General features: G+C 45.2%; 1 protein-coding gene across 6 annotated transcripts in view; it reads left to right on the top strand.

The window, feature by feature from the left end:
- Positions 1–14,845, top strand: part of UXS1 (UDP-glucuronate decarboxylase 1) — a 95,280-nt gene that overhangs the window by 46,790 nt on the left and 33,645 nt on the right. For all 6 annotated transcript variants that reach the window (XM_042931850.1, XM_042931851.1, XM_042931852.1 and 3 more), the window contains 2 exons: positions 1,110–1,290; positions 14,527–14,631. In XM_042931850.1, coding sequence (XP_042787784.1) covers positions 1,110–1,290; positions 14,527–14,631 — 286 coding nt within the window. The remainder of the gene's footprint in view (positions 1–1,109; positions 1,291–14,526; positions 14,632–14,845) is intronic.

Here is a 14,845-nt window from a genome sequence, read left to right on the forward strand (position 1 = left end):
AGTTGGGAACAGAGAAGGCAGGGCGGAGAACAGAACAGGGCAGAGAAGATAGTTTGACTTCACGAGTCTGCTTTCTGAGTTTGTTCTTTCTACTCTTTCCTCAAAATACAGTATGTGCTCTATCTGGCTCCTCCACTTACACCATTGAATTTGAATTAAGTATCTATGACCTCAAGCTGTGTTTTTCAATCGCGATTGCCTCTTCCGGTTTTGGCAGGATGGCATTGCTGGCCCCCTGCCCCCCACAGCTGCATCGTGTCCCTGTAGGCCCGTTGGTGGACCCCACGCAGTGTTTGTGCTCCCGCTCAGACACTGACCAAACAGTGGACCTCAATCACTTAGGGTTTAGGTCTGAAGACAGTAGCTATTGCTTATTCATTTGTTCTCATAAGCAGTTGGGAAGATAATAGTTTTTTTTTAATGAGTTTTTTGTGTCCAGTTTAAAAGCCACAGAGGTGCCTGGGTGGCTCAGTCAGTTAAGCATCTGATAACTCTTGATTTTAGCTCAGGTCATGATCTCATCGTTCGTGAGATCAAGCCCCGTGTTGGGCTCTGTGCTGACAGTGCAGACCCTGCTTGGGATTCTCTCTCTCCCTCCCTCTCTCTCTGCCCCTCTCCTCACTCTCTCTGCCCCTCTCCTCACTCTCTCTCTCAAAATAAATAAACATTTAAAAAAAAAAAACATATCATTTGGTAGCTCACCAAATCTCTGCATGTTCTAATCACTTTTTAAAACATTCTGAAACTCTGCAGGAGTGTTAGAATTACACAAGTGATGTTCAGTGTCCCATCCGGCATAAAGTAAGAACCTTTTAATGTGAAATTCTCTGTCAGAGGGGACATTTGGAAACTTGTAGCTGCTTTTCTGTACTGATATTTACTGGGTGGTAGCTTAAGTTTTTAGGCTGCTTAGAAATCGACAGTAGTATGACGACTTGTTCTGGAGGAAGAGAGAGGACGCTGCCCTGAAACCATTAGTGTCCTCCTTCCTTGCTCTCCTCCCAAGTGTTAAGTTGTGGCTGCACCAAAGGCATATCCCCTTGAAGCTGGTTGTCACCGTGTCCTCTTGTGCTTTCTCTGGGGACCTTGGGCACCCTGTCCTGGTGCAGATAACCGGAGGAGCGGGGTTCGTGGGCTCCCACCTCACGGACAAGCTCATGATGGATGGCCACGAGGTGACTGTGGTGGACAACTTCTTCACTGGCAGGAAGAGGAATGTGGAGCACTGGATCGGCCACGAGAACTTCGAGCTGATTAACCACGACGTGGTGGAGCCACTCTACATCGAAGGTAAGCGAAAGCGCACATCAACAGCGCGGTGAGCGTGGTGGGGCTGCTCCCCAGAGCAGCCAACCGACCTGGCCACAGTGAGTTTGGGCTCTGCCTTCTTTCTGAAGTAGTCTCACCAGGTACAAGGCACTATCCTAGTTTCTGCGATGAGAGAACAGTTACGGCAGCGTGGATATTTGACTTCGCTATTCCGAGCACCCCTGGCTTTGGACATAGCGGTCCTTTCAAGGAGGGCTTGTGTAGTGCACAGTCCTCCCCACTGCACGGCAGGTCTGGTGGCTGTCACTCGTGTGACAGTACTCGTAGCTTCATGCGGGGCACCGGCTGGTGTGGAATGTGGCACTAGTAGTGAAATTCCACATCTAACTTTGCCACTCCACAAACTTTGCGGGTTTGGGCACTGCAGTGGGCCGGATGGATCCCCCCAAACATATGGCTTAACCCCTGGAACCTGTGAGTGTGGTCTTATGTCGGGGAAAGATGTTTGGTGACATAATCAAGTTAAGGATCTCAAATGAGCTCAGCCTGGATTACCCGGGTGGGCCATATGGAAATATACGTGTGGAAGTGCCATTGGAAAATGGCAAGTGCCTTTATAGGAGACAGAATGGACAAGACACAGACGCATGGGGAGAAGAGCAGGTCCATGAAGACCAAGGCAGAGATTGAAGCCATGCAGCCCCAGGCTGAGGACCACCTCAAAGGCAAGGAGGGATTCTCTCCTAGAACCTTTGGGGAAAGTGTGGCCTTGCTAACACCTTGTTTTCTAGATCTGTGGGAAAAGAAATTTCTGGTGTTTCGGTTCACCTGGTGCATGGTACTTCAGTTACAACAACGGCCACAGGAGGCTGATATGGGGGGCCTCCGGTAGACATTTTTCGAGATTGTCTGAGGTGTACTGAAGAGAACCTCCAGCAGGTGCTTGGCTAGCAGACCTCCTAGGATCAGCAGACCTGCTGTTAATTCTCATTTAAATCCGACCGGAGCCCTGAGAGGTAAATGGTGTCATCCCGTTTTGATTATTTATGGAAAACCGGAATCGGGTCGTGGCCTGCCCAAAGCCATAGGGCTATTAGTGGTAGAGCCAGAATTCAGCCTTGGGTTTCAGGCTCCAAAGCTCGTTCGTCACCCGCCCCTCCTCCTCCTCCTACGGGTAGTGTAGCGTTCTACTTTTCAGTATTACCATGTCGGGGACATTTTCCTGCGTCTGCATAATGCAAAATATCTTGGAGAGCCAGTGTAACTGTGCAGTATCATTGTATGGGGACACCGTGCTTTATTCACTCCTGCCCTTAAAGTTCTCCAGGATTTCATTTATAACTGTCTTTGTCTGAACTTTATTTCCTTAATCAAGTGTTCAAATATGAATTACGCCAAATGCTGATCCGTTTCCTTCATTGTTTGTTGGGGTCTGTGTCACTAATGCATGAGTGGCATTCAGCATTAGCTTCCAAAACTGCTAACAAGATGGGTTTGCTAATTTGGTAGAAAAACCCACGACTTCCTGGTGACAGAAGAAAAAAAAGTTAGATTTTCTAACATGTTAATTCAGAAAAGAAATCTTAACAGTTTATTTTGCTTTTTTAAAAAATGTTTGTTTTTTATGTGAGTTCATAATAGGGATGTTAATCATCCAGTATATACTTAACACCTGCCCTTCTTCCCAAATCTGGCTTTTGCCTTTAATTTTTGTAATTCTAGGCTCATCTGTTTATTTCCCTCTTTGCTGTTCTATTTATTTTATGCTTATAAGAGTCCCAAGAATAGAGAAATATTTAGCCATGGCGTTTTTGGTTTGTGTGATATTTTTGTTTCTTTTTAAACATTTAATTATTTAATCTATCTGGGATTATTTGGGGGTTAGGCTATAATTTGTAAAGCGAACCAGATGATTTAGGTAACAGATAAATTGGCTGACTTTCCCCCTGGACTTGACCATGGGTTTGCTCTGAGGGTTAACTGAGGTCATGCATGTGATAGGCAGAATTGCCAAGTGCAGGAGTCAACGCGCTGCAGTGAAAGGCCCTGCTCTTGGCATTGAGGCCATGAATCAGCTGGCTGTAAGATAGTGAGATTACCTGGGATTATGTGGGTGGACCCGCATAATCACATGAGTTCTTAAAAGCAGCAGCAGCAGGCAGAGAAGCCAGCTGGGGAGATCTGGTAGAAGGGATGCCTCGGAGAGACAGGCAGTAGAGAAATCCGGAAGATTCAAGGTATGAGGAGGACTTGACCCACCGCTTCTGGCTTCAAAAGCGGCCGTTGTGAGCCAGGGCCCACGGGCAGTCTCTGGGAGCTCCCAGTCGACAGCCATCAGGGAGATGGGGACCTCAGTGCTGCAGCCTCGTGGAACTGAGTTTTGCCAACACCTCGAATCACCCTCTGATGGCAGGAATGCAGCCGTCCCTGCTGATACCCTGATTTCAGCCTGTGAGGGCAGAGCAGAGAACCAGCTGAGCCACACAGTGCCTGGCTTCTGACCTGCAGACCCAGTAGATGATAAATGGATATTTTTGTAGCCTCTAAGCCTGTTAGGGCATCAGTAGAAAACCACAGGGCTTGGCACAAGGTCTGGCCCACAGTAAGTGCTCCCCAAATAGTAGCTATTATTATTATTATTATTACTCTTTTCCCTTTTTGCACATGCGAGTAAACATTTGTGAAATGTAACTACTGATTACATAATTTGAGTACTACGGAGAAACCAAAACTTAGTAAAAATGGTATGTTGGTAAGTAAATTACTTGCTTTGCCTCTGGGCTTTGACACCAAAACTATCCGAGGCCACATCTGCTTCTGGAAGTAGACTCTGTGGAGAACACACACGTGAACTCACGACGTGGGCTCACGAGAAGGGTTGACATTTTCTGTCCTTTGCTGGCAGTGGGAGTGGCACCAGTGTGGCAGAACAGAAGACGTTTCTCCACCTCCGTAGTCCAAGCCCGTGTTTCACTTTCTCCAGCTTTAGCGTGAGTCTTCCATGCCCGTGACAGTCTGCCCACCCCTGCCCCGATCACCCCATCTCACTGCTTCTACCCCCACAGTGCCCACCTGAATCCAAGCCCCTTATGGGAAGATGGGCATTGTTCAATCCTGCGTGTGGGTACGGTTGTGTGTTTCAGAGGGAATAATCCTTCCTCGCCTTAAATCAGATACAGCATGAATTTAACCGGATGAACTTAGTTTGATTTGCCTCCTTTCCTCGGTGTTGCATTCACACAAAGGAGGACATAAGTTAGGGCACCCTTGAGTGCCCCATCATTGCCTCGTGCTTGTAGTACCTGCTATAGTTCACTTAGACTTCTCTTTAGATTTTCCTCAGATTGAATTTCACAGCCTGTACTCACCTGAAGCGGTGTTACCATTGGTGTAGTGTGTATGCAGATTTTTTTTTTTTTAATTAATTTATTTATTTTGAGAGAGACAGAGACAGCACTAGTGAGAGAGGGGCAGAAAGTGAGGGAGAGAATCCCAAGCTGGCAACGCAGAGCCTGATTGGGGGCTTGAACTCAGGAAACCAAGAGAGATCATGAAATCGTGACCTGAGCCAAAACCAAGAGTCGGATGCTTAACTGACTGAGCCACCCAGGTGCCCCAATGTACGCTGTTCTTTTAGCAGTGATGAACGAGTTAATATGTCCTGTTGATGTCATAAATTATTCTCCTCCTTTGCGCGGTAGAGTGTATTACAAAGTATGTACACCCAGCATTTAATACGTAACTATTTTTTCATACCTTTTTCCTAATAAAAGAAATTCCAGTTGATCTGAAATTTACACCATAGCAGTACGCTCTTCAGCTTCCAAAAGTATTACATGGGATTTGTTTTGGTTTGTTTCTCTGGAGCTGGCAAAATTTTGGACTATAATGGGTGTCACACAGAGGTGTCACTTAATTTGGCAGTGTCCTAGCGGAGCTTCATTGGTTTCCCTTCGGCACAGGTTTCCTCCTCTTGTTATTTTCAAAGTATAACCATTATGTTTCAGAAGCAGGGGCATTAGCCATGTAACTGTTGTGGGAAAGTAACTGTCATCTGGACTCAGATTGTGGTGGTGGAATTGGGAAGGAAGAAAGTGATTGCTACACACGCGGGGTGTGCACGTCAGGGCTGGGAATGGGGTACCGCGGAATCTGGGGACCGCTGTGTGGTCATTAACCGTAAAACTGACTTAGACCAGAGGTGCTGTTGTCACAGGAGTTATGTTAGAGGCCTCTGCATTGTCTGGGCTGCGCTGTAGAGAAGAGATAGCGCTTCTTTGGAAGGAATTGTAATACCCACTGAAATAACTTGATCTGGTTTTATATTGCTTGAAAAGAACTCTGGATTTTACCAGATGTTACCATTTAAGTTTCAGAAGGTGAATCTGTATTGAGCTCTGGAAGGAGCAAAGTTAATTCTTCTTCCAGCCCATCTATTTAGGACATGGGGAAGTTTCGGAGAAGCGAGAGTTGGTGGGTAGCGGGTTGTGTTTGGGTTTTGCGAGGGAGATGCCAGGCCATGGAGATGGTGAAAATGAGGTGCAGCGTTGGGACAGCCCCCTCGTTCCAGCCTGGAGGCCTGCTGGGCAGGTGTTGGCCACGGGTGGGCTCAGTGAGAAGGGAAGATGTCTAGAGAAAGAACGTTGTGACCGTTCAGGCAAGGATTAAAGACACACAGGAAACCGAGCACTGACCCTGGAGGGTTTTCAGAATGGAGCAGACACTGCTGAAGGAGGATGGAGGTATAGATGGTCCCCGATTTAATGATGGTCCACTTAAAGATTTTCCATCTCTACGATGGTGTGGTCACAGTACACATCCAGTGGAAACCATGCTTCAGAGTTTTAATCTGGATCTTTTCCCGGGCTGAGGACATGCAGTCCTGTCTTCTTGTGATGCCGGGCAGTGGCAGTGGTCACAGCTCCTAGTCAGCCAGTAATCGCGAGAGTCAGCAGCTGGTACACTGACAACCACTCTCTGCTTTTGCTTTCAGTACGGTATTCGACAAGGTACAGGAAATATTCAACGCTTTTTACAAAGTAGGCTGTGCCCAACTGTGGGCTAATGTAAGCGTTCTAAGCATGTGTGCGGCAGGCTAGACTAAGCTGTGTGTTCAGGAGGTTATTTTATTAGCACTTCCCCATCATGTGAATTTCACATAGTTTTATTGGTGTTGTCTCGGGTGTCTGCAAGTTTGCAAGTATGGGGCCATTATGAACCTTGCTTGAGAAAGCCGCCCCGTTTACACATCGAAGTCACTGTTGTCATTGTCTTAGACTCATGTCCAGGCTCCTGATGTATATATAGCCTGGGCCCCTCCCAAAAGCTGTTCCAGTTTACTTGTCCGCCATCTGTACAAGCAGCAACCTTGAGACCAACATTTCTGTAGAGGACAGAAAACGACAGAGACGTCCATTGCGTCATGGGAAGCCCGGTCCTGGAACATGCAGTACCTGAGTAAGAGGTCCAGAACAATGAAAGCAGAAAATAACAATTGCAAACACTTAATGAATACTCACTGTGTTCCAGGCACTATTCTAATCACTGTGTATAATGAACAGATTTCATTCTTTCAACATATGGGTGACGTAGGCATTTATTATCCTCATGTGCAGGTGAGGGAACCAGTGCGTGGAGCCCTATTACCCACCTTGTACCCAGGTGTGGAGATCCTGTGCAGGGCCAGGAGAGGTGGGCACCAAGCAAATGTATCTTCTTAAATCCTGTTTTCCATCGTAAATACTGGTGTTGGGGGACAAGGGTTAGGCCTCACGTTGTTCCATGTTGCAGAGAGGGACACCTTGTGTAGTATTTGTGGCAGGGCTCCAGCCTGGACTGCAGGGAAAGAAAACGTGTAAGGAGTATCTTTACGTCGGGGTTCTGCTGTATGCTAAATAATCCCACAAGTTCACAGCAAGAATCAACCTTTTGTTTTATTTTGTAGTTTTTCCAAAGCTGCAGGGTGCAACTCCTTACCAGTTAAGTAAGGTGTGGCTCTGGCACAGGGAGGCGGTTGGACTGGGCTATGCTAGGAAGTTGCGCCAAAAAAACCCAAATAAATAATAAATAAATCACCAGGAGATGTAAACATTCAGTAGGCTTTTATGTGGATTTCGCCTTTGGTAGGAGAGCACGCTCGTTTTTTTTCATGGAACCTGAACAATTTGGGGTTTCTCAGGAGTCATTCAATTTCTACACCTTATTCCTTCTATATTTGTATATCATCTGTGTGGACTGCAGGCACAGTGAAATTCATCTTGAAAACATATAAAACGTTCGTTGTGGTGCGTGTAGTTGCAGTATTATTTTCAGAATCCGTGGTGGGGCCGAACGAGCCTCTGCCATACCCTCCCCTGGCCCATCCTCTTCCCAGCATGAAAATAATGTCCTGTGTTTTGGCAGGCATACTGTTTTGGACCTATTTAAGGAAATTCTGTGAAAAAGGAAAATACTGGCTTGCTTTACTGTTTCCCTTTCTTGATCATTAATTTGAGCTAATCTTTTAGGGCTCATTTCTCAGGCTCCTATTTTTCTCTCCATGATTACAGCACATGGCCCTGGAAAACGTGACAGGGTCGCAGGACAGTCACGTGGTGGTCAAGTCCAGAGGCACAGCTCCAGCAAATGAGAGGGCATGCCTTTCTACTTGTTTCTTCCTCTCCCTCCCCTGAACTTAGATTTTTGAATGCCACGCTCATTTTTGGTGTACTTTTTGATAAGGCAGTTGACATTTTTTTGAGGGCTTTTCTCCCCCTCTGGGATGTGAGGGTTAACTTTACTGTTCTGTTATTATTAATATTACTTAGTACTTTCATAGCACCTCTCATTCCGATTATTTATGTTATGCGTGTTCTAAAGTCCCCCACCCCCCCTTGCTCTCCTCTTCGTAATTCCTTACCCGGATAATTAGTCAACAGCCTCCATCGTGTGGTCCTTTTTAGGACCGGAACCAGAGTTACTGTCATTAATGCTATAGGCAGAACACGTTCTCATGGGAAGGAGGGGCTGTTGGAAATGATTTTCATAGGATTTCAGGTTCTTCTTCAGTGCATCAGTGTTGCTACTTAGGCGTCATGACATAGTTTTTATAGGGCATACCTTACTACTAGCCTTTCCAAGGGGTAACAGAGGCTGCACTCAGGCTGAGCTAGCAGATGGAATAGTCTTTTGAATGAAAAGGCCCCAGTCTATGGCTCGTCTCTTCACTCAGCTAACTTTTAGTGAGCACCGTTCCCAAATTGGCCCCGGCCAAGGCGCCATGTAGGGGAATTTATTTTCCGTGGCAGATTCCTAGGCCTGTCTAGCCATTCTGATGCATTAGGTCTGCCCAGGAATCTTCCTTCATGTGTGCTCATAGGTAACAAGGGCGGCCCCCTGCTGCAGAGAGCAAAGCTGTGTGGAGATCTAAGGAGGAAAAAGGATTGCTTCGTGTGCTCAGTGAGCTTTTCATCTGGTGAACAGGATGTGTAGGAAGCACTTGACAAGGCAGAACGCAGTAATTAACCAGTGGCACAGGCAGCCGGTGGTAAGAGTGATTATCTCTGACCAGGGCCTGCAAGAAGGCTCCCCACACAAACTGACATCTGAATTGAGCCTTGCAGGAGAAAGTATGGATTCTGCATATGCAAAGGAGATGGAGCGGATTAGAAATGCTTGCACCTTTTATTTGATGTCAGACTCACAAGGGATGGGCTCTCAGGGCACCCTTTTCTCCCGCAGTCTTTGATGCTTTGGGGACCTTCCTTTCTTCGCTGCATAGGTTGTCACCTCAAGAGTAAAAGCAGTGCTGAATGATGTCTTCTGTGAGATCACAACCCGTACCCTCGATTTGCACGGTCTTTGGGGAGCACGTGGCAACTGCACCTGCATGAGCAGAAATCCGGAGGTCGCAAGCTCAGTTCCAGGCACGCGCGAGTAGGCTCTTTGGGGTGGCACTCAGCTCTGAAGGTTCGGCCAGATTTACTGCATTGTGGATCTGGCCTGCTTCTGCCCGAGAGAAGCAGTGGGGTGTGATGAGATGTTTTATAAAGAGAAAATGCAAGGACTTCTGGGCGGCTCAGTCGGTTAAGTGTCCCGACTCTTGATTTTTGGTTCCGGTTATGATCTCGTGGTTCATGGGAATAAGCCCTGTGCCAGGCTTTACACTGAGAGAGCAGAGCGTGCTTGGGATTCTCTCTCTGTCCCTCTTTCCCTGCCCTCCCCCACTCATGTTTGCACTCTCTCTCCCCCTCTCTCTCAAAATAAATAAACTAAAAAATAAAAAAAATAATTGGAAATGCTGTAGCTGAATGTGGAGTTAGTGGTCAGCTACATACACCTGTGTTCTTGAGCTTTGAAGCAGGTGAGCACGAACAGACTGCTGTTACCGGTCCTCTCTGTAAGCTGGAAAGGACTAAACTGCCTTAAAATGATGGCATTTTGTGAGACCTGTCTTGTTAACTTACAGGTCTCACAGTAAAATCTTTGTTTGCTTCTTATTTTCAGCTATTTATCAACTGCGAGTAACTTGGGGGAGGGGGGAGGGTCAGAAAGCAATCCTAGGATTTTCCTCTTATTTAGATAGACGCTCTTAACAAACTTGCATATTAACAGACTATAAATAATTTTCAAAGGTTTTGTGTTTTCTTAAAGAAAGATTGGTCTTTCAAAAGTGTGGGTTCTACTTTTAAATTAGTAGTCTTCAAATGTGGCTTTAAAAGTATCTGTGTCTATAAAGGTCCAGAGTCTCCCTGCTTGAGACGTCTGCCCCTGGATGCCAGGGGTCTAGGCATCTTTCACGCGAAAGCTTCACTGGGTGACAGATACATAGCAAGGATTGACTGAGAATCTTGAATGACTGGCAGTGGCTCATGAGCCTTATTTTTAGCTCTTATATTCCCAGAGTAGAGAAAGGGAAGAGAACACATATGTACACAAAAAACTATTCATTTTGACTTCAGCTTTAGTAAGTTATACCCTTTTTCCACTAATACTCTTTTTCATCTGCTTTTATGGCTCATCAGTATCTTACTTTGTTTTTTACCATATGAACCATTGATTTCAAGTGTACTAGTCTATAGTGTTAAACATATTATGTTAGGACAGCTCTCCAGAACTTTTTCACCTGCAAAACTGCAACTCTGGACCCACTGAACAGTAACGCTCCTCCTGGTAGTCACTGTTCTACCTTGCGTCTCTGAGCTTGACGACTCTAAGTACCTCGTGTAAGTGGAATCCTACTTTTCATGACCAGATTATTTCACTTAGGGTGATGTCCTCAAAGTACATCTATGTTGTAAGTATGTGACAGGATTTTTTTCAATTTTAAGGTTGAATAATATTTCAGTGTGTGTGTGTGTGTGTGTGTGTGTGTGTGCGCGCGCATGCACGTGCACACTAACGCTATATTTTGTTTATCTGTTCATCTATCTGTGGATACCTAGGTTGCATCTACTGGGGGCCATTGTGAAGAGTGCTGCTATGAGCATGGGTTTATAAATTTCTCTTCGAGACCCTGCTTTCAGTTCTTTTGAGCATATACCCAGAAGTGAGATTCCTGTTCTTAGATTACTTCTGTGTTTAAGACTTTGAGGAATCATCACACTGTTTTCCATAGTGGCTGCACCATTTTCTGTCACCGCCAAAGTGTACAAGGGTTACATTCTCTCCACATCCTCAACAACACTTGTTTTGTTTTTGTTTTGTTTTTTTTTAAATAGTAGCCATCCTAATGGGTGTGAAATGATACCTCATTGTAGTTTTGATTTACATTTCTGTGATGATTAATGATGTTGAGCCTCTTATCATATGCTTGTTGGCCATTTGTTTATCATTTTTGGGCATACAAGTGCCTTGCCATTTTTTCAGTTATTTGATTCTGTTGATTTAGAGTTCTTTATATATTCTGGATATTAGCACCTTTTCATATATATGGCTTGTAAATATTTTCTTCCATTGTATAGTTTGCCTTTTTACTGTTAATTGTGTCCTGCGATTCTGTCAGAAAAGTTTTTAAGTTTGATGTACTCCTATTTTTCTGTTTTTGCTTCTGTTTTGTTGCCTTTGCTTTTTGTGTCCTACCCAAGAAATCTTTGCCATGATGTCATGAAGCTTTCTCCCTGTTTTCTTCTAAGAGTTTTATTGTTTTAGGTGTTACATTTAGGTCTTTTGTACATAGCGTAAGATAAGAATAAAATTTTATTCTTTTGCATGTAGATACTCAGTTTTCCCAACTGACAGTTAGAGACTGTGCTTTCTTCATTGAGTGACTTGGTGTTCTTATCAAAGATCACTGAACTATGTATACAAGGCTTTATTTCTAGACTTTGTATTCTATTCCATTGGTGTATACATCTGTCTTTATGCCAGTAACACACTGCTTTGATTAGTGTAGTTCTGTACTGTTTTGAAATCAGGAAATGTAAGTCTTCCAATTTTGTTCCTCTTTTTCAAAATTGTTTTGGCTAGTCAGTGTTCCTTGAAATTCCATATGAATTTCAGAATTTTTTTTTTTTCTGTATCTGCAAAAATCGCTATTGAGATTTTGATATAGTGTTGCAGAAGTATCTTCTTTTTAAAAAAATTGAGACTTTTTAATTTTTTTATTTATTTTGAGAGAGATAGAGAACAAGCAGGGGAGAGACAGAGAGGGAGGGAGACAGAATCCCAAGCAGGCTCCATGCCGTCAGCGTAGAGCCCAATGCGGGGCTCAAACTTATGAACTATGAGATCGTGAGCTGAGCCAAAATCATGAGTTGGACACTTAAGCGACTGAGCCACTCAGGCATCCCCAAAATTAAGACTTTTTAAAGCAACCACATCAGAAGTTTTCTGGAATAGTCTTGGCAAAAAAGAAGCCTTGTAAATAATCCAGAAGATGGGGCCTATAGTCTTTTACATGTTGTTTTTGCTTTCTTGAGGGATGGTCATGGTATTGGAAAAACATATCCTTACCAGGTTTTTCCATGAGCCTGTGCAGTACCTAGAACCCCTTCCCCAAAGATACGGTCTTCATAGAACCATCCGGCTTCTGCTTTCTCCTAGTCTTGGTGGCTCATGTGTACTGAGCCTCCCAGATGTGCTTGGGCTTGAAAGACTGTGATAATTAGTGTGAATTAAGTAGAGACCAAGCTCACAGCCTAGAATATTATGCTCTTGTGTGGAGGCATCATTTCTGCCCCTTGTGTGAAGATAAACTGTCATCGGCTCTCACCCCTGGGTGAGTGTTCGGAAATAGCCCTGGCCCCTGAAGGCACTGTGGTGATTCCTATGCCATCCGGGCACGACAGGAGATTTTCAGGAGGGCATGGGTGGTGAGTGAGTGTCGGTGGGGAAGGTGGGCATTTTTTGGTGGGAGGGGACGTTTTCTGAGAAAGTTACATTGGAGAATTCACCATGGGAACTGTTTTTCCTAGTTTGCCGGTTTGCCTGTGGTTTCTAAAACCTAGCCCCTAATGTGCCATTACCTAAAAAGAGAGCAGTGGTCCCTGGTTAGGAAGAGGGTGGGAGGCCAAGGAGGTCCCTGCGGGCCCTCTTGAATGGGCGCTGAAGCCATGTACAAGGAGGTTCGTTTTGGCTGTGGTGTTTCATATCCTTGGCTCGCTGTGATGGTGGTGACATTTTCTTTCACCTGGAGCTGAAGTGCAGTGGCACAGAATAGACTTTGTCTGGAGGGATGGCTTTCCTATACATGCTATTTGACAGGGAGACATTGCTTCCCAAGGGCCTCTCTGCTGTGTGGCAGGTGCTCCTGACCCTGGAGAGCAAGGGTTGGGGATGGGGATGTTCCAGTGAATGCCTGTACACAGGGGAGTCGTGCAGAACCCAGTCATTTCACCATTTGTGGCTTTAAAAACCACCCTCTGACTACAACTGTAGTGATGGCAATACCGTATAATGCTCAAAAAGCTCTGGGTTTGGATTAAAATGGAACTGGGTTCAAATCCTGGCATTGTCATTATTTAGCTGCTTCACCTGCAAGCTTCATAATCTCTTATGTAAAACAGGAATAATGGTGTTTTACCCTCAAAATTATGGTGATTATTACAATGCGTTATCAGCTGCTTAGTGATTGGTGCCAAAATCCAGGTTCTCGGAATGTCTCTTGCTCTGAATTAAGTGGTCTTCATTGTCCGTGCAAATCCAGATTCTATCTTGGTATTTAAAGTCTCACATGCTGTAGCTGGACCAAATTTTCACTGAGACCTTTCAGAGCCACAGCAGAAACTCTTGCCTTGTAGCCTCACCCTTTCCCGTCCCTGGTATGCAGCACACCCACTCCCAAGTAGCCCAGCCGGGAATGAGCTCCTGGCCCATCTCTCTGCACAGCCAGGCCCACCTCAAAGCAAGACCCCCTTGCCCAGTCTCCTTCATCAGGCCAGAATCCCCCAGAGCTGGTGATTTGTCATTGTATCCCCACCCTTGTCCTGTGTCCTTCACCAAGTAGGCATTCAGTGAGTGAAGTCTTATTATTAATGTTAGTTTCCAGTGTGTCTTTTTGCTCGTGAGCCACTAAGCAGATCCTCAATAAATAATCAGTCAATGAGGGGGTGCCTGGGTGGCTCAGTCAGTTGGGCGTCCCACTTCAGCTCAGGTCATGATCTCACGGCTCGTGAGTTTCAGCCCCGCGTCACGCTCTGTGCTGACAGCTCAGAGCCTGGAGCCTGCTTCTGCTTCTGTGTCTTCCTCTCTTTCTCTCCCTCCCCCGCTCACGCTGTCTCTCTCTGTCTCAAAAATAAACAATGAAAACAAAAATTAAAAAATAATCAGTCAGTGAAAAACAGAAACTACCCCCCAACTGTCATCTCAGGGTCTGGTTTTATGTACACAAGATTTGCAAAAACAAAGCAAAAGATTATTTCCTCCCGTACGTTAGTGCTTTTATGTCAGATTGGTTTTACAAATTAAAAACCTTGCTTGCTTTGGATGTTCATGTTTAATTCAGTGTCTGAAAAATTGGTCTTCCTCCTGATTTGCATGCTGTATCTGGGACAGATCTCAGAAAACAGTCAACTCTGGAATCAGATTGACTCTCGTTAGAGAACAGGCCCAGATTACTGGGCCCCCATGTGTTTTTGTTGCAGACAATTAGACTTTCTATTTTTGTTTAAAGTTCTTCTAATTGCAAAAGCAAATTACTTTTTATGAAGAGTAAAACAGTAACAACTAGAATTTCAGTGCTTCAGAAATGCCTGTATCATACAGTCTGATTCTTGGGACTTCAGAATATTTTTAATGTTTTCCGTGGAAATCACGAACTTCCATTTTTGTCTCCTTTAGTTGACCAGATATACCACCTGGCCTCTCCGGCCTCCCCTCCAAACTACATGTATAACCCCATCAAGACGCTGAAGACCAATACGATCGGGACGTTAAACATGCTAGGTAAGTTGTCCTTCCCTTATTTCGCAGCTGTTTTGGGGAATGTTGTAGGCAATCCCAGGCATAGGCCATCGACGTTCTGTTAGAGCTTGGTCTTAGACTTTAGACCCCTCCCTCACCCCTGGAGTGACTTTACGAGCCATCAGAGTTGTCATGGGGGACACCACCATCCTAGTAACCAGTCTGCACTGCCACAGTTGAATCCCCTGAGAGTGAC

This window comes from Panthera leo, chromosome A3, assembly GCF_018350215.1.
Source record: "Panthera leo isolate Ple1 chromosome A3, P.leo_Ple1_pat1.1, whole genome shotgun sequence".
Taxonomy (NCBI): Eukaryota; Metazoa; Chordata; class Mammalia; order Carnivora; family Felidae; genus Panthera; species Panthera leo.